This window comes from Acomys russatus, chromosome 11 (assembly GCF_903995435.1).
Source record: "Acomys russatus chromosome 11, mAcoRus1.1, whole genome shotgun sequence".
Taxonomy (NCBI): domain Eukaryota; kingdom Metazoa; phylum Chordata; class Mammalia; order Rodentia; family Muridae; genus Acomys; species Acomys russatus.
Window position 1 is genome coordinate 16,762,860 of NC_067147.1, and position 26,115 is coordinate 16,788,974.

Below are 26,115 nucleotides of genomic sequence, written 5' to 3' on the forward strand. Positions count from 1 at the left end.
ACCCATGAGTGGGCCTGCTTTTCTCTGAGACGAATGGGAAGTGGAGTTGGGGGAAGGAGTATGAGGTTGTGAATGGGAGGAGAGGAGGGAAGTGTTCCATGATCAGTCTATAAAGTGAAAAAAATATGTATAATATGTTAAAGAAACAAAGAGCCCTCAGGGCCTGTTTGTGGTCAGCTAGTCAGGCAAAGCTGACAGGAAGCACCAAGTGAAGTTAGGGAGGCTGACAACCAAGTGATCGCCATTTCAGAATGGCTGGAGGTTTTTTTTGTCTCTTTTTGTTTTTTCACCTCATCTTTCACAGTTACTAAAATGATGACGATGCAGAAGGAGGGGAGGAGGCCAAGGAGCTTCATGACAAAATGAAAACAATAAAAGAATCCATGGACAGCAAGAGCAAGTGCAATGTAGAATTTCCCTAACTGTGCTTTCTACCTAGCAGGTAGGTACATTGAAGCACTTTTACAAAAACAAGTGCCCCATGTCCGTCCAGCTTCTGCCTAAGAAGATTACCCAGAACTTCTTGGAAGAATCACAGAGAGGCTTTCAGTTGGATACTAAGCCATGGCCATGAGCATCTTTCTTTCCAGATGAGTAGGGACCATGGCTGGCTTAAAAGGCTGGCTGATTGAACTGGGAGGAAGGCTACTACTTAGTAACTATGAGTACTTCCTGGAAGTTGTATGTGGTGGGTGCTTTGGTGTAGAGATACGACCTTGTATTTCCTGATTCTCTCCTGAAACTCTGTTTCAGCTCAAGTCTCTCATCCTGCAGGATCTGATCAGAGCACAGAGTTAGAGTTGTCAGATGTGTTAGGGTTCTCTAAAGTCAGAGAATGTATGGCATACATCCCCTACCCCACCCCCACCCCTCTCTCTCTCTCTCTCTCTCTCTCTCTCTCTCTCTCTCTCTCCCAATATATATGGAATTCATGGGAATGACTATAGGCCTACAGGCTGCAGTCCAACTAACCCAACAATTGCTAGCTATGAATGGAAAGTTCATGAATCTGGTAGGTGCTCGCTCCCCTATATAAGCTGGAATCCCTAAGAAGCAGGCTTCAGTGAATGCACTGGGGAAGCAGGTGATGAACTAAAGAACCCTTTCTTCTTCATTTGTCCTTATAAGTCTCCACAGAAGGTATGGCCTAGCATAAAGGTGTGTCTCAAGATCTGCAATAAAGGCATGTGCCCATCCAGATCAGAAGGATGTGTCATCTCACCTCATGATCTGGACCAAAAGCATGTATCTGCCAGCCTCAATGTCTAGGTCAAAGGCATATTGTTTTCCTGCCTCAAGATTCAGATTACAGCTGTTCCCTCTATTTCTGGAGTGTAGGTCATTGGAAGTATAGTCAAGATGGCAACTGAAAATACCAACACAACCCACCCCTTGTCCACTTGACACAAATCATATCTCATGTCCAAATGAAAACAATACCAGGCCATAATAATGCCTAATATGATATAACTATCCCTCATACAACTGCAAATGCATAATCAATAACTACATCATAATAGCACCTAACATGATATAATTATCACTCATACATACAAGTTTAAATGTAAATTTAAATTGGTTGGCAATGTCCCATGGGGAACATCCTTTTAGTATCTTAAAGTTAAATATGATGAGAGAGAGGGGAGGGAGGGAGGGAGAGAGAGAAGGATGGAGAGAAAGAGAGAGAGAGAGAAAGAGAGAGAGAGAGAGAGAGAGAGAGAGAGAGAGAGAGAGAGAGAGAGAGAGAGAGAGAGAGAAGGGACAGAGACAGAAACACAAACACATAGATTCGTTTCCATAAGTTCTGTGACTTTAGAGAACCCTCACTAATACAGATTTTGTTAGCAGCTTAGGGGCATATTGCTATGACAGGCCTGATGATGTTTTGGAGAAGATGGTGAAAGATCTTTGACTAGAAGAGCCATTGCATATTAAGATCTCTGTAGGAAGTTCTTTAGGAGCTTGGGGGAGATGAATATTGAGCAGTGCACAATATGGAAGGCTGGCTTGTGAAATTTCAGAGGGAAGATTTAAGACTCTATAAGGGCCGTTTACAATTTTTTATTTAAGATTCTGTGTCTCTGGTTAGTTGGAGCCAAAGGACCACCTGTGATTAACATGATAACAGAACTACCGAAGTGAAACTTTTGTGTTACTGGGGAAAATGATATTGGTTATCTGGCGCTAGGAAATTAGCTGTGACTAAGAGGAAGCCAGCATCACTGAGGTAAAATCTTCTAGGAAGTGTTTACTGAGAGCACAGAGAAGCTGTATGCCAAAGCTGGCCAGGTTGTATCTTGTGCTGGCCATAAGATTTGTTAGTGTGTAAGAGTCACCCCTGTGGTACTGGTTTAGATGGCATGAAGGTGTCATGGAGAGCAGCTGAGATTTGGCACTGAGAAAAACCAGGAGAGGCCATTGATGTAGGTGCAGCTTCAGAGTCAGCTGAAGGCTCAGGACTGAAGGGGTCATGCAAAGAAGTTGAAGGTTGGTACCATGTAGAGAGCCTATGAAAGGCTGTTGGAGAAGGTGCAGCCCAATTGCATCAGAAGCCCCAGGGTTATGGAGATGCCAGGACCATGGGATGACCAGCAAGAGCAGCAGCAACAGTTGAGTGGAGCCAGTACGAGCCTAGAAGACAAGCTATGTGTGCTGTAGAGGGCAGCGCTGGATAAATGAAGCAAGCCCTTCAGAAGAACCCAGAAGACCATATGTGGATCCCAGAAACTGGACCTTGAGTTATTTATACTGATGGAGTTTACTTTTGTTTGGTTTAGCTGTGACTGTGTCCTGGTTCTTCCCTTTGGAAGAAGGCATTGAATTTAATTTTGATTTTTACAGGCATCCACAGGTGAAAGACCTTGAAAATTTTTTTTGTAGATAGAAACACACACACACACACACACACACACACACACACACACACACATGGTTTTTTTTTACAAGAGCAAAAATATACAATACAATCAAACTTATTTTATTTTATAGTAAGTAGTTTCTTTAGGAAAGGAATATACATTTGAGTAATTTGTAACTCAAACATATCAAGTCTCTACTCATTTACTTATTTTATTTTAAGTCAGTCATAGTAGAATCATTTTGGTTAAGTTTTCATATTCTCTCTCACCTTTATTCATATTGAAATAATACCATTTTTATAAACCAAACTATTTGTTGTTCAGAAAGCTGGAAAGGTTCTTCTACATAATTTGATATGCTAAGAAACCACACAAAACCTGCTTTTGCAAATGGATAAAAATAAGATAGACTGATTGAAAGATAATATAAACAATACTTTCTTTTATCTAAATAATTTCAATTGAGTGAATATATTCAATCTCTTTAAAATATCCACTGTCTCTAACAATCTAAAAGTTCTTCTAAAAGTTCAAGGTCTTTTGAACTAACCTCTGTACATGGATTAAAAAATTATGCTTGCTTATGAGGGTTTTAGCACTTGAGTGAGTGTCTACCCGAGCTAGGATAGGGAGGCAGAGGCGGGCAGATCTCTGTGAGTTTGAGGCCAGCCAGGTCTACAAAGTAAGTCCAGGATATCTAGGACTACAAGAGAAACCATGACTCGAAAGAAAGAAAGAAAGAAAGAGAGAAAGAAAGAGAGAAAGAAAGAGAGAAAGAAAGACGAGAGTTCATAGCAAAGGACTGTCAGGCTAACCAGTGAACAGCCATTGAAAACGTTCCCTAAGGGTGCATGGGTGCTAGGTACTGTCTTTGTACTAACAGGAAGTAGAAGATTGTGATAAGAAGATAATAAATTCAAAATCAATCTGACCTACATAGTGAGACACTGTCTGAAAAAGAAATTATAAAAATCTTTGAATCTAAATTCTGTTTTGAAATCAGTAAAGCAATTGAAAATAATGTCTTGTCTGTTATTTATAGACAGGGCACTTTTTTTTTTTTTTTTTTTTACCTGAGTATAATGTCCAACTACTGCACCACGTTCCTTTGGACCTACACCAAAGTTAAGGTGCTCGTTTTCATCGTACCAGTTTTGGATTACATCAGACCATGATGCCGGATAACTTGACATGAACAAATTCTCACCACACCTTGTTTCTAAGGAAAAAAATAAACCAATCATGAAGGTAGTTATAAAGAAAAGAGAGTAACACAAACATGAGCACGCACACACACACACACACACACACACACACACACACACACACACTATACAAAGCATAATTTCTGATCTTTAAGGACATTGCTTACAGCTATTTTTGATTATTACATAAGTGGCACCCAACATGTAAGGCCTGAACACCATATGAACTGAGTCATAGTTTTTTCCTTTGGATTGATTCATTTGCACATGGAATTCTCCACACACATGTGCAGGTGTGTGTATGTGTGTGTATGCGCATGCATGTGTGTGTGTGTGTGTGTGTGTGTGTGTGTGTGTGCCTCATGTGTACCAAATGTTGATTTGCAGTCTCAGAGAAGACAAAGACTAGCTCTTTTAATTTTTCTCCTGTTCAAGTTAGAGATTTTTTATTGTGAAATTTTATATATCTATAACTATTGCTTGGTTTGAGCCTTCTGTAGTCATTCTTTTAGACCTGCAAGTACAAAGCAAACAAAAATGAAGGAACAATATTTTCAAAGTTTATGGCCCATGACTTAATTAGAAGATTAAAATTTCATGGGCTGAATATTCTTCCAAGAATAGGGAAAACCCAACTTTTAACCCTCAATAAACAGTTTAGTATTTTTTTCAATATTTGAAAATAAGCAAGTATTTTGCACTTAAATGAATGTTGTAGCCTTAAAAATAATGTATTTAAACATTATAAATAATAGGAGCAAAGTTGTACATCCTTAAAAAGAAATGACTAATTTATTAGCTTCAAATTGGTCCAGAGATGACCAATTTTAGTGTTTTAAGAAATATTATATCTCATAGTCCACTTATTTATTTTCCATCATTTTAAAACTCCCTGATGTGATGGTTATGTTTTATAGTTTATATTTAATTTAATATAGCTTTTACTCACCCAGAGCATACATAAGTTGCAGTAAACAAAAAATTGAGAAAGCTGATCACATACACATTGGTGGCTGAGGTTGGAAGATTATCAATTTGAAACATCCTGGACTATATATGAGACTTTAACCCCCTCCTCAACCCAACCAAAATAATAAAGGAAGTAGTAAATGCCAATTAAAATATTTGATATTTCTTGAGGAAAATATGAAGAATTAGTTGATCAAATTAAGTACATTTTTTTGTATTTAAAAAGATAGTTTGCAAACACAAACAAGATACATTATAAGATAAGATATTGTAGCTGTGTATGGTGACATATGCCTTTAATCATAACACTCTGCAGGCAGAGGCAGGAGGATCTCTGAGTTCAAGGATAGCTTAGTCCTACAAGTGGGTCCAGAACAGCCAGAGATACATGAAGAAATCCTGTCTCAAAAACAAAACAAAATAAAACAAAAACATTCTGGGCTAAATGATAGAAATTAAATTTTCAGAGGGCTGGAAAAAATAGCTCAATGAGTAAGAGAAAAAAGCATATCAGTATATTTTTGGAGACTTGAATTAAACTTGTAACACCCATATGAGATGTCTTACAACAACTGTAACTTCAGCTCCAGAGCATCCAATAGCTTCTTCTGGTCTCTAGAGGCACTCTTATATACAGCACGTGTGCGCACGACACATAAACACATGCATGCATAAATAAAAACTAACAAAATAAAAGAGATTCTATTCTAATCCCAAGCCTCCTTCATATTACTTTAATCAGTACTTATTTTATAAGACATCAGTTTTTATCTTTAAAGCAGAGGAGAAGATGATCCCAAACCTTGCTTCACTTGGGATCTGGTTATAACACACAAAGCTGGCATTGTGGGAGGGAGGCAGTTTGTGTAAAATATGAAACACCAAATTCGCACAACATGGAGCCTCAGAGCCATCTCTGGGCCACAGATACTCAACTTTTTTCATTTTAAAGTCAGTATCACAATAGATGATTACTTACAAAGTTTTGTTAGCATACTGTCAGAAAATGGACTCTCCTGTATTGTTTATACAAGGAGTAATTGTGAGTTTACATACCAGTAGTCCTCAATGATATAGGACTGTGTTGGTAAACACAATTGTCTGCCCATCGCTGAGCATTCACTTGGGCATCATCATCCCATTGCTAAAGAGGAAAAGGAAGGAAGATAGCCTTGTAATAATTGAAACCTCAGAGTCACACCATCTCTGCAGATGAGCTAATAGAACTGGCTAAGATCATTGCAAAATTCCAGTAGGCATTGTCTGATTTCCATCATAATCAAGACATAGTATAATTTATAGCTAAAGTTGTATGTTAGAATATATATTATCAATTTGCATTGTGACATTCATAAATAAACTCATTTTTGCATATGTCTCTCCCCATCTTCCTGATCCTGCTCATCCTTCCATGTCTTCTAACCCATAGCCTCCCTTTGATGTCACACATCTTCTATTTCTTTTCCCATACCTTTTCTAGCACCTCTTTCCTCTCTCATGACCTGCTTAGTAGTTTCATAACCTATGTCCAAAGTCCTATATATATATATAAGCATATATATATATATATATATATATATATATATATATATATATATATATATATATGCCTTTTTCTTCTTTTTTTTCCTGTACCAAGGAAATACAAATATTCTGTCTTCTCAAGATCACCAAAAATACTAAAATATTTAATGGTCTGATGACTTATTGAAGTCACAACGGGAGCCATTAAAGGCTATGATCAGTTGCTGTACTGTGATTAGCACTAACTATGGGGAAGGACTAAACGTATTTTAACAACTGTAAAAGGTTGCCTCCTACATCCTAGTTTCGTTTTTTCTTATTGAATAAATTTGAGAAGTATGAACTTTGATTCGGGATGCAGGACAGCAGACTATTAAATAGAAGGTCATTGACCCTAAAGGAGAAATGTCCTGACCCTAGATAAGAGAGCACAATGAGCCAAAGCAACACAGTGCCTTTTTACTAGAGAGTAATGTCAAATATTTTATTTTACTTCTGTCACTGTAATTGACAAAACTTCATGATACCAATGAGTCACTGTTATAAAGAAAATTTCATGAATGCTATTCTAATCATATAACAGCTGAAAACAGAAGAGAGTGAATTCTAGGCTCTACATGCATGCCGTAGTATGTGTACACACATACATATATATATATATATATACACACAGATATATATGCATATAAACAAAACAATGAATAAGATTTAAAAAAAAATAGATGCTATAATAGAGGCAAAACCTTTTAAACAACACAGAAGAAGCCAGAGGCTATCATCAGGCCCCCAACACAGCTCTCTAAATGCACTGTCCTGACGTGGGCCCTCACCATTTTTTGTAAGTCACTACCAGGTGGAGAAACCATTCGTCTCAGTTGGTTGTGTGTGTTTACAATCTCTTCTTGGACTTCTACTTCTCTAGTGGTTAACGAATTCTGAGGACCATTGTCCTACAGGGAAATAAAATTAAAATCCTGTTAGTGTATATTAAGGTTAGATAAAAGGATGAAAAGTTTGGCTAAGGTGAATAAAGATCATTATTAAAATACAGAAGACAATATTAGTCATTAGTCCTTAACAATAAATGATGAAAAAAACTGTATCTTTTAATTAGAAACACTTTAAATAGAAAATTTGAGAATCAAGAATGAGCTCATTGCATGTCAAAATAAGAGCTCTTCTTATATTACAAATGTCAATTTTTAAATTTTTTATTTTGTTAATTTATTCATATTACATCTCAATGGTTATCCCCTCCCTTGTATCCGCCATTCCTCCCTCCCTCCCATTTTCCCCTTACTCCTCTCCCCTATGACTGGGACTGGGAGGGACTTCCTCCCCCTGTATATGCTCATACATAGGATATAAAATGTCAATTGTGATTTAAGAGAGGCCAATAAAATTAGGCACACATGGTAGAGAACCTTAAGTCATTCACACTCAATTAGGCTGTAGCAAGAATGTGTTAAGGAACGAAACACAGACTTTATTATATACCTTCGTATGAGTGGTCAAATTTGGACCAGGAATTTAGTAGCTTGTGAGATAATGTAGTGATCCAGACCCAACGCATGTGTGTATTCAAAGTGTATTACAATAAAATAATTTTATATGTAACAGGCTTTTGGTCACTCCAAATAGTTTTGTCTGTATTAATATCCAAATATGCAACATATTCTTGAAAATACTTGAGTATTGCTAGCTTTATACTTCAGTGAACAGAAATAAGCCAGTTGTTACCTCAGCTTCTGATATTTAAATTTACGTTTCTTGTGTTTGTGTGGGACAGGCGGATAGAGTGATATTATGTGAATTGGCAAAGATATAGGATTCATTTGCTGTTAGAAACATACTTTAAAATCTGTCCTTTTGTAGTGTAGAACAAGATGCTATAGCTCAATTGTCAATGCACAGACCCTCGCCTTTTTATCATACTACTGGGATAAGTTTCCTGCAGGGCTTAGTGCTCTCAAGTCTCTGCAGACATTGCACCCAAAGATCCACTACACTGTGTTGCAGTAGGTGCTGAATATCCACCTCCACCTGATGTTTTATGTTCTGAAAGCACTAGTAAGGGGATTCCCCACAGACACTTATTTCTAAGTCAGAAAAGATGTACATGTTAAAGTCATTGCTGGAAAATTCTCATGTGTTTATAATGCAAAGTAACACTATTCACCCGTTTATTTCTTAAGGAAGCGGCATCATATTCTAAAAATATTTGTTTTTAATTAAGTGTATATGTTTGTATAGATGAATGCAGTTCCTGTAGTGGCCAAAAGAGGGTAGCAGATCCCTTGGTGTTGTAGTTACAGGTGGATGTAAGCTATCTGGGGTAGGTGATGGGAACCAAAGGGTCCTTTGTAAGAACTGTGACTGTTGTTATCCACTGAGCCATCTCTGGATAGAATATCTCCCTGAATATTCCATTTTAACTTGAAAACATTACTTAGAGTTGTTTCATTTATAAAAAACAAAATCCGTGGCTTCTGAAAAAAGCCATTATTGTTTTCTGCTTTTAATGCTACCTTTTTTGGTGGCTAAAAATTACACCAGACAATAAGTGTGCTTATATTTTCTTCACAGGCAGTGGTAAATTATACATAATATACGTTAACATAATATAAAATTTGAAATATAAGGATAAAAATCGTTAAAGAGTTTATATTGGATAGACAATGGGACCTAATAATTACAACATCATAAAGTAAGACAGAAGAACAGTAAGTGACGCTGAGAGGGAAACAGTTCTTCATGGTAATTCTCAAAGGAAATCTTCATTCATAAAAGATGACTCTGAATCACTCTGCCATTTGGATAGTGAAAAATTCTAAAGAGGTACCACTAGGCCAAAGGGAGAAGGGAGGGAGGGAAAGAGAGTAGGTGGTTCAAAAATGCCATGAAACGAAATCATATAAAGAAAGAAACTGGGAATACCAAATAACTTGAATGAAAACCTAGATGGGAAATAGTGTCTAGATTGCTAATTTGATTATAGTAAATATATATATAGATATCCAAAACAGGTTTACTCAGTATTTGGCACTCTCTGCTCTTAAGAAATTATAGTAGTATCCAATGCTGAGGTGCTGAGGCCAGAGACAAGTCTGAGGGTTACAGGAAGGTACAATGTTTCTAACTTTAGTAGATCTTTAACCAGAAGGGGAGTATCTTTGCTGGTCTTACACACTCTGTCATTAAAGAAGATGACTAAGCATCATCTGGTATTATCTAAGTATAAGAACATAGTACAAATGATTAATATTTAGCGCATGTTCATATTGTTTGCATAGTAGATGTCCTTAGCAGTGTGCTACTGAGTATCAGTCGCAGGGACTTGTGCATTCTAAGCAAGTGTTTTGGTGCATCTCCCCTAATTCACTTCTAGCAAACTTTACATTGTAAACACAGAAATAATTTTTTTGAAAACGACAATGAGAGTTAGACTTAGAAATAGTTATGATGAAGTTGTGCTAATTGCAATGTAATGTGAACTTTCTATGGGTACCAAGTTAAAATGGATCAAATAAAATAATAATTCTTGGAACAGAAAGTTTCATGAAATAAATCCAGAGACATGAAAACTCCAATACAAATACAGCTCAAATACCATGTGTGGTTTTAATTTATTGACCGTACTAAAAATAAAAGATATTTTAAATTTATATCAGTATTTTTATTTAAATGATATAGCAAAAATACAATTTAATTAATTTAATTGTAATTGATACAACATTTACCAAGAGATATTTATCTCCAGCCCTATCTTTGATATCTACTTTGTGTGGTAAATGTGTGCCTGTTTCACTCAGATAGAACACGTACCTTGGCATTTTAATTTAGCCATTCTAATTTGACATGGTTAATATTCACTTGTAATTAGGGCTTCTAGATTGTTCTTAGAGCCTTAAAATAATGTCAATTGCTTTGAACTATCAGTGCATACTTCGTGACTTACTACAATATCTGGTCTTTTAAAGTTTTGAAGAATGATTTTAGCCTTCAGATTTGCCTAACATTTTCTGAGAAGACACTAAACCTTAGCCATACCTCGCAGTCATCTTGAAGAAGGGATGGGGGCAGTAGAGCAGCCAAGAGCAACAACACCGGGAATAATGTCATGCCTAGAAAACCAAAAAGAGAACAAAGAATTACATTATAGTGTTTAGTCCATAGAGTTCTGAGTAGCACACCTATGAATTCTGTCAGAAATTATCTTCTCTCACTGCCAAACTCTAACTACATAGGTCCTCTCTTCAGCTTCTAGAAGTTTAGAAATGCTTCCTTGTGCCTTCAAGAGTATCAATAACTCTCAATTACTCTGACAGGGTAATACCATGGTAGGTTTTAGCACTTGCTGGTAATTTATTATATATATATATATATATCACTAAGAATAGTTTTTCTTGCACTACAGCTAATATGTGTGTGTGTGTGTGTGTGTGTGTGTGTGTGTGTATCCCTCTCAGGTACTGGTGTTTTTAGAAACCAAGATAAATCCTGTGTCTTAGGGTTATTAGTGATGTGATGAAACGGCATGGCTAAAAACAACTTGGCAAAGAATATGTTTGTTTGGCTTACCTATTCCAAGTCACAGTCGGCCGGTAGAAGCCAAAGGAGGAACTCAAACAGGGAAGGCACTGGGAGTCAGGGGGATGATTCGGAGCCCATGGAGGAGTCCAGCTACTGGTTTGCTCTTCAAGGCTTGTTCATACTGCTTTCCCACAGAGCCCATAGCCACCAGTCCAAGAGGGGCACTACCCAGAATGGGATGGGATCTTCCTCATTGGTGAGTAACTGAGAAAATGCCCTCCATGTTTGCCTGCCTATACTTGAGATCTTATGGAATTATTTTCTCAAGTGGGGTTTCCTCTTCTCAAATGATCCTAGCTGTGTCAAGCTGACGTAAAACTATCCAGAATGTCCTCTAAGGAGAATACCATGTTTTGTTTTGGTTTTGTTATTCATTAATTAAAGTTTTTTTTTTCCTTTCCTTTTGAGACAACATTTCACTATGTAGCCCAGGTCTGGTTTAAAATGACAACCTTGCCTCACAGTCTCCATTGTGGAAACACATCTGAACATTACCACACACAATGCATTTTTTATATCAAGTCCTTATCTTGGCTCATGTGTCCAGTGTATTAACACACTTACTCTCAAAGTCTGGTTCATAATACCAAAACTAAAGCTCCAAAATCTTACATTTTACATATATGGTAAATGTTTGATAAAGTAATGGCATGTTCATCAAAAGGGAAAGAAACCATTTAAATAATTTGGAACACACACACACACACACATACACACGAATGTGTGTCGGTATGCAAGTGTATGTATGTGCATGCATGTGGATACCTGAACCATACATTAGGTGTCTTCCTCAATTGATCTCCACCTTACAAGTTGAGACATGGTCTATCAGGGAGCCCAGAGATCACCATTTCAGTTAGTCTGTCTATACAACTTGCTCTGGGTATTTTCTGTCTCAGCCTTCTGCATGTACTGAAATTATTAGCATGGAGCCACACCCATCTGGCTTTTACATGATGATTTGAACTCTGACTCCCAAGCTTGCATAGCAGATGCATTGTCTGCTGAGCCATTTTCCCATCACACACAGCTAGCTTTTTAAATGGTGAAGTAATAATCTCTCCTCACCATTAAGAATCGTTTTTCTTGCACTACAGCTAATAAGTAACGGTCTAGTTAGATGGATACAATACATAAATAAATACTTTTCACAAAACTTTTGAAAGCCCCCCCGCCCTTGCCCTACCTGAGGCACACCATGTCTTTCGTTTCACTTGCTATGTGACTTTCTATGGGCTTCATCTATAACTCATAAAAACCTAGTTGGGAAATGCTGTGAGTCAATACCCCACTTTACACATGAGCAATACCAGTATTAGAGATTTAATAATGATGTGTCATAAGGATTCAGGTACCAGAACTGAAAGATAATCACCTTCTCTATGGCTTCAAAGCCTTTAGTTCTTAGAGCTAGAGACTGCAATGCTGTTAGGGATTATGTAGACAGGAAAACATGTCAACAAAACTCCAGCGGAGGTACATAGGGTTAGCACATTAATGGAAAAACAGATCTCATGATAACTAGTCACATTCTCTCAATTATATGCTGTCATATTTTCTAAATTCCAATGTAGCATGTAATCTTCACTCTGATTTCTTTGTCATGTTTCCCTGGGTATGAAGCAGCCAACACAGAACATAAATTCTACAAAACTGCTAGAAATCATTCTGGACAAATATGTTGTAAAAACAACATCCTTGTATCCTTGTCAGTTCCTGAAAAGCAGGTTTTCTTTTTTCCATTTTCCAGGAATGAATGCTCCTCCTTCCTTGAATTAAGCCAGTGGTACTGGAAATGTGGACTGTGCCTGATCTGAAATACTTGAAATTTCTGAGTCTCATTTCTGCATTTCATCCTTCCTCTTATAGATGAGCTGCATCAAAGAGGATCATGAATTACCACAGAGTATTATATTATGTAATAGTCCTTAGGATTGACAGTTATTGTAATTTTGGCTGCTTTGATCCCACTTCAGGAGTTTAGATAGCTTGGCAGCCTACATAGTTTCAGATATCAACTAGCTGAGTCCCTCATTTAGACACATGGAGGATAACATCAATAAATGTCCATTGGAATTGCAATCTTCTCCAGTGGCATATAATTACTTCCTTATTGACATTAAGTGATTTTATGATATCCTAATACTTTACAGAAACATTACTTTTTTTTTTTTGCCCCAAACACAAAGATCTATTTGAGTTCACCAATAACTCATTTATTTCAAGTTTACTGCTATAATGTTGTTTAACCAACCTAAAATCATTAACAAGGATACCCTCTCATACATATTCTAATATTACTTGCATCAGCACACAGAAACATACGTTAAATAAAAAAATCCCCGAACTAAAAAACCATATTCATAGTAAAGATACCTACAATATAACTACTTTGAAAAGACATAGACATTATTTCTGATTTTCGAATAAAAAAGGTTTCATTCCCACATATATGTACAAAAGCATTTCCAAAATTAAAAATAAGCTACTTAAATCATGTGTACTTAGCTTTGTAAAATTAAATAAGCATTTTCTCAAGAAAAGTAGTATTCTGGCAATAATCAATATGTGCAAGTAATATTACGTTTTGTTACTGTCGAGCTATGATTGTATTGGCATCAGGAAATTCATCTTTTACTAAAGGAATGCTACTTACTGCAGATTTCAGAGCAGAATGTGACCTTCTCCTGCTCGAAGAAGAAAGACAATGACAGACAGTACTCACAGCTGTTTATATGTATTCTACCTATTTCCTGTTTTGGCACAATCTGGTTGTGCAAGCACCTCTGGCTTAACAAGGTATGACACAGGATCTGTAAAGCCATATTTTATTGCTGGTCATCTAACTGACATTTCAATGTCATGTGGTGACTCTGTATATGACTATTAGAAATATATTCCTATAGAATTTAATTGTTGTTAGGTGCTCATTTAGTGTTGTAATGTTTTTCTGTATTTGTCCGTAGATGATTTAAAAGCCCTTAATCAAATAATTTTAACCTTATGGATGCAAATGGCTTGAAAGGCAAAGATATTCTGCCTTATAATTCCTGCTTTGTGTTTTTTTCTCAAAATCAATACTTTCTGAGTACTAAATATACTATGAAATATAAGAGTGCTGTGGCCCAGGAAATAACACACATGCATTCAAGCATCACAATGACATTATTTATTATATTGTTGTTTCTTGTCAATTTTGTTTCCTCGTTTCTCACATTTTGTGACCTTTGTCTCACTGACATATATTGCAGTAAATGTTATTTTTTCATAACCTGTATTTCCTTTCTGGAGTGCCCAGGGAATCTACAGCTTGCTTTTCGATAGGAAACCTAAAGCCTGTGTTAAGTTGGTAAACTTATTCTTTGTCTACACTGGATATATTTTAATAAGCATCATAATAAAACTTGTAGTGAGTACTTGTGATTTGTCGAGGATGCATAGTTCAGCAAAAAGCTGTAAAAAGAGAATGAATCTATACACAAAATGCCAAAAATCTTGACAACAACCTGTGTTTAGGTGAAGTCTACCTTACCCCAGTGAAAATGGTAAATGTTCTAGACAATTCTTTCCAAACAAAAGTCTTTTAGCTTTGCAGGTCTGTAGGATGTTGTATGATACTTTAATTCGTGTGTATGATGTGTAATGACAAAACCAAGGTAGTTAACATTTTGTCTTTATCATTATGACTCCATGATTTAAACATCTAGCTTGTATCTCGTAGTTATGTGTGATATGTGTGATAAGTCATTATGGTGACCCCTTTGTCACCATGTCACGGAACATCAGAGCTTATTGACTTCGATGGTTTTTGTTCCATAGTTAAACTGTTTTTTCTCTTAATGACATTTTATACATTTAATAAATATCTTTAAACAGAGATTCTGTAGCATTACAGTAAATATCTGGAAGGCTGAGACGTAATTATTACAAATGTCAATCTCTGCTAAAAACAAAGTGAATGACTAGGAATAATTTCCCGGTTCTGTCACTTAGCAGCTAGGAAGTGTCCAGAAAGACATCCAACATGTATAATAAGATAATGAATGTGCCCTTTTTAGTATATATAAATGTTTTGTGGATTTTCTTCCTGTTTCACTATGTTCCCTAGTATTGTTCATCCAGTATCGCTGAGTAGCAATGTCATGAGTCAAAGCAATTTCATATATATGTAATACAAATGATGAAGACCACACTTTCAGGTTTACATTTTTATTATATCCACTAAGTTATGCTCATTATAGAGACTCAGAAATATATTCTTGCTCTTGCCAATTGATAACTGGTTAAAGATCCCAGATAGGCTCAAGTACCTACACTGCTAAGTCAAATTCTTTGATTTTCTCTGAGAGGTTTATACATCTGTAGAGATAACCACAGTACAAATGATATTTCTTTTTCTGTCCTTTTCAGTACATAGATGATTACTCTTAACAGTTTAATGAAAATAACCATATTTGCCCATTTTGTAACTTGTTTGCTAATCTTCAACCTTAACTTTTATCACTTTAAATTCTCTTTCGAGCTAGTGATAAACATTTCAAAATTAAAGTTATGGTCACTGAAGAAAACAAACACTTTCTGGTTCAGTAAGCTCAAAGTATCTGGATATTTGATAAAACCAAATAAGCATAGCTAATATATTCACTTAGAAACATTTGCCTGAGTTATTAAATTATCTTATACTGACATTTTTTTCATCTACAATGGAAAAACCATATTTTAATCTATAGTAAGTCACAATAAATGTCAATGGGCAGATAAGTGTTCCCTAGGATGCTGAGACTTCCTAAGAAGCCTGCTCTTGTTGACCCAAGGAAATCTCTTTACGAGGCCAGATATAAAAAGGCACTGTTAGCCAACATGTAGCAACATCTGTGGACAGAGTCTCTTCAGAGTCGTTCTTTCTTCGATGTCATCTCTTTGGGATACACAAATAGAATCTGTCATTCTATGACGTTTGCAGTGTTACAAAAGACCCTATCATAAAGGTACTGTTGAATCGTTGAGACAAGTATCTTATACACGACTTACCCATTGTAATTGATATGTTTAATTGTGTGAGGCTTATGGGAAACCTTTAAAAAAAAGAAGAATGATTTTCTTTTGGGAACTATTACTATTTGTCTCAACGCTGGATCATTAACTGCCAATGCAGTGACAAAGTGAATTTATGGTCTCATTTTCTATGTAGTCTCTCTTCCACATTTATAGGCTTTCCACAGTAAAATATCATCAGACATCAGGATACTGACTTCTCTGCTTCTCCAAAAATGGTCCAAAGTAAACCTCTTCTCTTTGTAACTCACCAGTTCTACAGTTTATGGCTGTCTTAGCAAAACCAATAGCCCAAGCAAAAAATACATTATAGAGCTACAGAAAGTCACGACTGTAGTTTACTGAGTAATAAATAAAACCTTACCCCAATTTCATGGGAAGGAGAACAAAAGAACAGAAGAAAAGGAGAGTTTATGGGCACCTTCTTTACATTATTTTTACATTCTGAGGCTGCCTTAAGAACACTAAAAAACAAACAGAAAAAAAACTGTCTATATTTTCTGTAAGGAATACTGTCCCTTGTCTCATCTCTGATGTCTATCACTTTTGTTTATCATTATATAATTTATTAGTATCAATATTTTGCACATCTTATTCAATAGCAGTTGACCAACTTTTGCTATTTTCAATTCTTCATGTTGCTTTCCCTTACTATGCAATACCCTGGTCCCTGTATTCAGGACCTTCATGGGTTGTCCTTCAGCTAGCCACAGTTTCAGCTAAGTGTTCATATTGTGCTAGGTATGGAATATTTGCGATATATTCACTGAGGGAAAAATATCCTTTTATTTTGATTATTTACTTAAAACTTTAAATCAATAATTTTGATAATATTATACATGAATACTACACTTACCTCATTGGCACCTCTCCTTTCCCCATCCCAGCTTTTCACATGTTCTTCCGAAGCTCCCTCTAGAATGCATAACACATTCCTATTTAAATTACTATTGATGGACTATGGTCCATCTCTTTTATTCTCCTCTGTCAAACAGTCACACACATACACACACACACACACACAAACACACGTACTGACATAAAACCTACTGAATCTTTTGAGTGTTGCCCTTATGTACGTGTATTTAGGGCTGATCACTTCAGAATGGACAGCCTATCAGAGGGCCCACCTCTAGAGAAGACTGATTTTCCATCTTTAATCATCACTGATTTCCAGCAGCTCTTCATTAAGGAATTGTATCTTGAATTTCCCTATTCACATTGACATGTTGACTGGCAAAGTCATCAAGCTGGTATTGTCATGTCAAATACTGTTTATAAGATTAATTCCTGTGTATCTGAGTGTTTGCCTGCCTGCATGTCTGTCTATCACATGGATGCAGTGCCCTCGGAGGCTGGAAGAGGCTTTCAGGACCCCTGGGACTGTGCCATAGATGTGTGTGAGCCACCATGTCAGTATTGGGAGCTAAATCCAGGTCCTCTGCAGGCACTTGGTTAAGATTTCATGGATTCATCTTTCATGGTGTTTAGAAACAGAATCTCACAGTCAGCATGCTAGTCGTCTGGCTTTTAAATTTCTCTGTCTTCTCTGAGATGATCACAGAGCCTGATGCATAAAGTTTACATTTTATATGTATCATTAGAGTTTAGGCACTTTACAGTAACCAGTGTCCTGAGGCTCTAAATCTGCATGTAAAGTAACAAACGTCTCCCTGTTCTGGGTCCTTCCGAATTTATTCATGCTATGGTCCATACCTTTCATTCTCTGTCATATCTCCTTAATTTTGTAGGTAGCTACAAATAGTCTTACCCCATTTTCCTTTCCCCTAAATTCTCACTCACTCAAACTAATTAATACAGCTTTTTTTCCCCCAGGACTCTTCTTCAGCTCCTATAGGAAGATTTAAATAGTTAACTCATGTTTATATTTTATTTTACAGATATCTCTAACTCAATAGCTTTTAAAAGATCCATTTATTTTTTATATGTACCTGAATAAATTTGTGTGCACCATTAGCATGAAGAAGCTTAAAAAGGCAGAGGGGGACATCAGATATTCTGGAGCTGGAAGTGTAAGTGAACATGAGCCACCATATGGCTGTTGGGAACTAAATGCAGGTCTTTTTCAAGAGCAGTAAGCACTTGAAAGTGCTGAGCCATAACTCTGATTCCTGATTTAGTAGTTTTTAAACCTGACTGCTTATCATAGATTTATCTCCCGTCTAAACTATGATCATAATCTTAATTTATGGGCACAACTGTTTTCATGTAGATTTATTTTTGGTCTTATCTTCTATGGTAATTGTGTTAATTGGCTTAACAAGACTACTTATTTGGATAACCCCTCATTCAGAGATTAAGGATAAATGCAAACACAGGAAGATAATGACCTCAGTGAACATTAGACAATAACAATATATCTTTAGTAAGTACATGAGACAAAAGAAAGAAAAATCATTTTTATACTGTTTATTTGTTTTTATCTCACTATGAAGGACTTATAACAACACTGCAGAAAACACTAAGCCCCGGTCTTTCTATCCCCAACACAAAACCCAAGCTTCTTGAAATTGGCAATTTGCATTTCCCCCAGGCTTAGTTCCAAACTACACAACATTGCAGTAAAATAAAAAGATAAAAAAGTCCCTGCTGAATTCTCACTAATCTCCTTGTGCCTTTGTCCCTGTTCCCATAAAGGTCAACCAGTGGGTGATTTGGCATTGAGTTTTAGTATCTTCTTCCTACAACTATTTATCCAATAAAGAAACATTTTTCTCACTACTGCTACAGCTGGCTCAAGTACCTGGTTGGCATGGGAATGTGTCATATGTTTCCCTAATAACTTACAAATGTCCAAATGTCAACTATGACTTATTAGGAGTCAATTCTTTTAGCTGTGAAAGTATTACTTAACCAACATTCAAGAAGTCTCCTTGATCTTCAACGCAAAGCTTCAAGATTAACTACAGCTGCTTAAGTCCAAATTTTTTTTTTAAATATTTATTTCTAATATAAAGCAGTCCATAAAATATATTTTGATAATGTTTCTTCTCCTCTACTCAAAGCATCTGAAAGCTACTCAGTACCAGTTTTTAGGAGACCTATAATGCTACATTGATCAAAACATTCTAGCACAGAAATTAGTGGTATTTATTTGGTAAACTTCCTAAACTCAAGCTGTAGTTTTATGAAGAAAGAAGTATGGTATATGTACATTATTTACTGTAGAAAATAAAAAAGATAAGTACCTAACAGTGGAACTTAACAATGTTTATAATTATAAAATGCTCATAACAAGTCATTCGTCACATAAGAATTTTAAATACTTTTACACAAGAATCCCATTTTTACATAAACTAATGAAACCAACATTATAATTATCGTGATTTTTGTCTATGTAATCTGATACTTGTAATTTTAACATTAAAATTTATCTCTGAAATACCTGTACTCAGGGTGAGAAAAAATTTATCCTTCACTAGATTAATAACATACCTTAGAATTTTGATATTTATTCCAGTGTTCACATAAATGAAAGTAACACGTGAATATTTCAGGGTAATCTTTAAAAAATCATCAGTCCGCACTAGATCACAAATTGTGATGGTAGATTTTTTACATATTATTCTTTTATGTGAAGTCAGATAGTGTTATAAACTCGAATGATGCCTTTCACAGTGTCACTTGTGAAGAAACAATTCTTCTTTTGACTGTAGAGCCTTCTGAGGTAGAATGACCATTTCCTTTCTTCCTGGTCTCAAACCTTCTTTATTTTCTTCAGCTGAGTTTCTTCATACTCCTGGCATTTTGCCACATGCTTCTATGGCTTGAAGAATGACTCTCAGCCTAAGAAGTCTCTTGAAATGAGTTGCTCCCATATGGTTCTAATTCAGCTTCAGTTTTTGCCCTGCTACCCTGTCTGAATCTGTTTTGTTTTGTTTTTTTTGTTTTTTTGTTTGTTTGTTTGTTTTGTTTTGTTTTGTTTTTTGTTTTTTGTTTTTTGTTTTGTTTTTTTTTTGTTTTTGTTTTGTTTTGTTTTGTTTTTTTGCTTGCTTTAGGATTTCTTTCTTTCTCTTTTTATTTTTATTTATTTATTTGTTTAAATTTGGGGGGGCATATATACTGCACAGAAGAGTTCTTGTTCATTGATAGCACCTTATATTGCTCAGGAAAATAGCAACCCTCTTTCCTGAAGAAGCTGTATAATTCACTCCACTTCCAAAATTGTTGAAAGTCACACTGGCACAAGTTTCTCATTTTACGGTGTCCAGGAAAAGAGATAAACATGCATATATTACAGTCACTTCTTCCCTCTCTATCTTTTATTTTAGAATATAGATACAGTACAATGCTTTTGTGTATCTCTAGACACATCTTCACAGCAATTTGCAGTTGTGGGGTTTATTAATGTTCTACATGTCCTTTAAATCAATTACACTGACAATTAAAACTAACCCTCACAGTTCTTCATCAGAAAGAACCCCTAGTGCAAATAGCCAGACGAGCCTGACATTTAAAACTTCAGAGGCGAGGAGATGGAGTAATGCTCCAGTGTAGGCGTGTGCGTATGAATGAAATGAGAAAGCTAAAAATAGATGCCATTCATGCTGTTCACAGTTTCAAAGTAACTGATGGCTTGCCAGCTAAATTCACACACGTTGTATATTTTTTCTACCTTTCTGAGAGAAACTTGTCACTATATCCCTTCTTCAGGCTTGTAAAATTTATTAATCTCATATGAGAAAATCAGAATTATAATATTATTTCCAAATTGTATTATTTATTATCTGTGATGTCTTGTAAAAGTTTTAATCTATGTTATAAAAGTTAGATTACCCTGCATTTGTAAAATATTCCTTATACATAAATGGTCTTTTAACACAATAATTAAAAATTAAATTTTATTTTTCATTTATAGAAACTATGATAAACACTTACATTTTTCTACTTTATATCACATTTCAACAGAGTAGTTCTATCTATAAATCATATCTTATTGGTTTGTGTTTACGTTCTTCAAAGTAAGGAAAAGGAACTCTGTTACTGCCTAATGATGACCTCCTTGCCAAAATTTAAGACATAGAATATGAATTTACTAAAATATAAGTGTATATATACTTGATAAAATGATGTGTTCTGGGTGTAACATGCCATTGAATTCATGAACGCATGTCACCTGTGGTTACCAGTACAACAACTCCAAAAATGTTGACCATGACATCACTCACTTTCCTAGGGGAAGGTCTTATGATGCCCTCCCATCTATGAGGTAAGATTATCAGCTAAGGGATGCTGGAGGAAGGGCTGTCAGTTTCTTCAGGGATGTAACCATTAAAAAGCAGGCCATGCTTGAACAAATCACTTCCCACCCATGCTCATGTAAGCAATCATAGTTTGGCATGTAGGGTCCCCATCAAAGAAATTGTAACCCCATATCAAATACTTAATGTGAACACAATTCCTAGTATGTGTGTGTGTTTGTATATGTATATGTAAGTATATGCATACATGTATATATATACATATATATTTATATATTGGAAAGAATACACACACACACACACACACACACACAAAAGCAACAGGGCTCCTGACACAGAGGAAAGAGCAGTGCCTCCACAATCCAGAGACTTTACACTGTAATTTCTTCACCATTCTCTGAGCAATCCTGTAATCTTTACTTAGACATAGAATTAAGACCAATCATATCTCATGCCAAATTTGATTTCGCTCAATCCTACAAGAAAAATACACCCTTCTTATTACAATTTTGGTAAACTCCAATTTACCATTCTGGAAAGAAATTCAAGGACAACATTCTTGTGATTTCTTCTAGAGCTTTAAGTCCTGAGGAAGACTTTCTGTGGAGATTCTGTGTAAGTGATTTAGCCTCTTATCAAAAAATATTTGAAATTTGCCAAGCAGTTGATTATTTCATGGGATATGTTTTAAAAATAATTTATGTCATTATCTTCTTTATTCTTTTGTTTATTCCTCTTCTAAAAGGTAAATTCTCCCCCCCCCTCTCTCTGCCTATATTTTCTCCCTCTACACTTTTTCAATAGTGTAACCTTTCCTTTGTACTTTTTCATTTTATTCTCTTATCATTAGTTTTTATTCCCTCTTCTTTAAATTCTTTTGAATATTTTCTGGCTTGTGTCACCTCTGCCTGCACTTCCTGCTTCAGGTGTGGCTGCAGTAGTCACTATTTGGGTTCCTGTAATTTCCTAGGTGGCTCACTGCTCTATGTTTCCTCATTTTGACGTAATACTGGTGATCACAGCGCATTCTCATGCTGTATGGATGCTCGATCCCTGAACTACAATTCCAGACCTGCTAGAGTCATCATAATGCTGCATCAGTAAATGTATTACGAAAATATCAAAAAGAAAAAAATTACAGATAATATACACATTTCTTACTAAAAACCATGTTATAAAACTTTATCTCCAAGTCACCCTGCCTGAAAGATCTGTAGGGATAAAGATAGAACAGATAAAGCAGTGTCTGAGGGAATGTCCAAACACTGTCTGGCCCGATCCAATCCCACCCCTCTGAAACTATTAAGGATGTTTATAGACAGGAGCCTAGCAGAGTTGTCCTCTGAGAGACTCAACCCAGCAGTGTTTTGAAACAGATGCTGAGACTCACAGGCAAACATTAGGAGAAGCATAGAGAGTCTAATGGAAAAGTGCTGGGGGGAAGGATAAAAGGACCTCAAGGTGACAGGAGCTTCACAAGAAGATCAACAGTCCCAACTGACTGGGGCCCAGAGGGGCCTGTTGAGACTGAGACACCAACCAAGGACCTTCCATGAACTAGATCTAGGATCCCTAGAAAGATATAGCCACTGGGAAGCTCAGACTTCATATAGGTCCCCTATCGAGGGGAGTTGGGAGCTCTCTCTGGCATAGACTCTGTTGCCAGCTTTTTGATTACTTCCCCATGGTGGGACAGTCTTGCCAGGCTACAGGAAAGAGGGCATGTTCAATCCTGACGTAGCCTGAATAACTAAGGAGGATAGGTAGGGGAGCTCCCCTTTTCTGAGGAATGGGGGAGAAGAAATGGAAGAGAGGGAGGGAGGATGGGACTGGGAGGTGAGGAGGGTTGGGGCTACACCAGGATGTAAAGTAAATAAAAAGAAAGAAAGAAAGAAAGAAAGAAAGAAAGAAAGAAAGAAAGAAAGAAAGAATTATCTCTACTTCAGGTTCTTACACAAAATCAAAAAATGAAAACAAACAAACAAACAAATGGACAAACAAAACCTCCACCATATCTGCAAATGACAAGACAATGTCAACGCTGTTGTAGATAAGATTGACTGCCAAACTTAGAAATAGTACCGAGGCCTCAGACAGGATGTCATATGACTCCCATCAATACCAAACTGTGTTTGAAGACATGGACAATGCTAATCAACAAAATCGAGACCTGTCTAAAATCTTGATTACCCTGAGCAAGTGTGGTACTCACCAGAACCAAGTGGACCCAGTAAACTTCAGTCACACGGCCCATAGGCTGCAAGGGATCCATTAGGCCAGAAGAGGATGATTATACAGGCCCAGTCTGTGGATGAATTCATGAATTTAGTGAGCAGTGTGTTTATTTCCAAATATTTGTAACTAGAAGCCTCCCAGTGTCCTATCTGCTTGCCTCTCATTAGGCTCTCTTTTAAGACCTACAACCTATTTAGTTAGCCACCAAAATGGAAGGAGAGTGGAGACTGTAAATTAACACAATAAACTAGTCTTACTTCCCTCCAGTTAAATACTACAAATTGCCAGAGGCAGCAAAAAAAAGTGTTCTGAACCAGGTGTGCTAGGAACCGGCAGCTAGTAATTAGCATTGCTTCATCACCTATGACCAAACTTTCCTTTCTTTAAATGCTCATGTTATTTTACAGGAGGATTCCAGTCTGCAGAGGTAACATACTGCATGCCATTCTAGATAGGAAAAACTGGAAATGTAAAAAGAGCTGAGGGGATGGGGAAAGGAAAGGAAAGGCAGATCTTGAGACTTTACAGGTAATAGAAATATATTTCATGATAATTGAACAGTAGATACTATTAATGCACACTCAAAAGCCCTAGACTGTATGACACTGGAAATGAATTATAATACAAAGACTAAGGATGATAGATGACAATAGGTGAATATAGGCTCATTGATTACACCAGTTTTAGAATTTGGTGAAGAATATTGATGATGAAGTGGGACCAAGTATCAGTGATCAGGAGCATATAGTAAGAATTATAAAATGAATTTTCATGTGCACCTAAAATACACTAATAATTAAATCTATTTACTCTCAGTTTAAAAGAAGACAGGTGGAAGTGCTAGGCTAGATACCCGAAGGCTGACTTCTGATTTCCATGCACATGCTATGGAATATGGGCATTGTAATCAGACAGGGAACCATGCACACACACACACACACACACACACACACACACACACACACACACACACACACAAACACCAAACCACACCATACCACACAAATCACATACACACAGATATACACATTCACACATACGCACACATACATACTACATATACACATCCCTACACACAGTGGACTCATTAAAAATTACGGTTCTGCAAGAATATTTAAAAGTGACAAGTTAAAAACCAAATGAAAATATCAGATCACTTTAATGTGTCACAGAGGAAATGCTAGTCTCTAAAGTTTTAAAGCCTTTTGAAATTTCACTTGCGATTATCAAGGGATTGCAGGGACTAGGTAGAATCTGTCATAAAATCAACTTTTAACAATCTGAGATGGCTCAGAGGTTAAGAGCACTGACTGCTCTTCCAAAGGTCATGAGTTCAATTCCCAGGAATCACATGGTGGCTCACAACCATCTCTTCTGGCCTGCAGGCAGAATGCTGTATACATAATAAATAAATAAATAAATTTTTTTTAAAAAAATTAAAAAAAAATCTGAAGTTTGTGAGTCATCACCTAAAGCATTTATTTTTCAGTTCATGGAGAAGAAAGGGTCACTTCAGTGGCTTTCCTGCACGCCTAGTGGAGGACACGCCCATCCAATTATTTTTTGGTTATATAAAAGTAATGATTCCTTCAGATCTGTCATCTTCTAAGCACTCAGCTTTCATTCTTTATGCTGGGTATAGTAGCCTGGGCTGGCATCTGTGGCGTTTAGAGTCTTAGGTACATTTGCCCATGTCCTGCTTACTTTGAGAGCCTCTATGGAGAAGTCGGGTATGATTCTCACAAGTCTGCCTTCATAAGCTACTTGGCTTTCTTCCATTGCAGACTTTAATTCTATTTATTTTTTGTTGTTCTTTGTGTATAGTGCTTTGATTATTACATGGCAAGGTGTCTTTCTTCTCTGCTCCAATCTATTTTGGGTTCTATAAGCTACTTGTGCCTTTATAGGCATGTCCATCTTTCAGTTAGATTTTTCCCTGTGATTTTGTTAAAAATAGTTTCTGTGCCTTTGATCTGGGATCCTTCTTCTATTCCTGTTATTCTTAGGTTTAGTCTTTTCATGGTGTCTCAGATATTCTGTATGTTTTATGTCAGAGATCTTTTCCACTGAACATTTTCTTTGACGGATTTTTTTTTATTTTTATGGTAACTTCAAAGCCCGAGATGATCTCTTCCATCTCTTTTGTATTTTGTTGGTGATACTTGCATCTATAATTCCTATTTGCATAGCAGGTTTTTTCAGTTTCCATAGTTACTAAAATTTGTGTTTTCTTTATTGCTACTATTTCCATTTTCAGAGCTTGAACAGTTTCATTCATTGCCTTAAGCTGTATTTTCTTGTCTTTGAGGTATTTATGAATTTTCTCCAATTTTTGTTTGTCTTTTTCTTAGTTTTGTTAAGGAGTTATTCATATCCTGTTTAAAGACATCAATCATCTTCATAAACGTGGTTTTGAGGTCCTTTTTCTTGTGTTTCAGTTGTGTTAGGAGATGT

The 26,115-nt window shown here is 36.3% G+C and overlaps 1 protein-coding gene across 1 annotated transcript in view; it reads right to left on the minus strand.

Moving 5' to 3' along the window:
• The window catches only part of LOC127195157 (cysteine-rich secretory protein 1-like), a 52,682-nt gene extending 40,096 nt beyond the window's left edge, over window positions 1-12,586 (minus strand). Inside the window, exons 1-5 of the mRNA XM_051152579.1 lie at window positions 12,525-12,586; window positions 10,607-10,680; window positions 7,387-7,506; window positions 6,089-6,176; window positions 3,932-4,077 (exon numbers count right to left, since the gene is read on the minus strand). Of these exons, the coding sequence (XP_051008536.1) occupies window positions 3,932-4,077; window positions 6,089-6,176; window positions 7,387-7,506; window positions 10,607-10,678 (426 nt within the window). The 5' untranslated portion in view covers window positions 10,679-10,680; window positions 12,525-12,586. The remainder of the gene's footprint in view (window positions 1-3,931; window positions 4,078-6,088; window positions 6,177-7,386; window positions 7,507-10,606; window positions 10,681-12,524) is intronic.
• Between the last annotated feature and the right edge of the window lie 13,529 nt (window positions 12,587-26,115).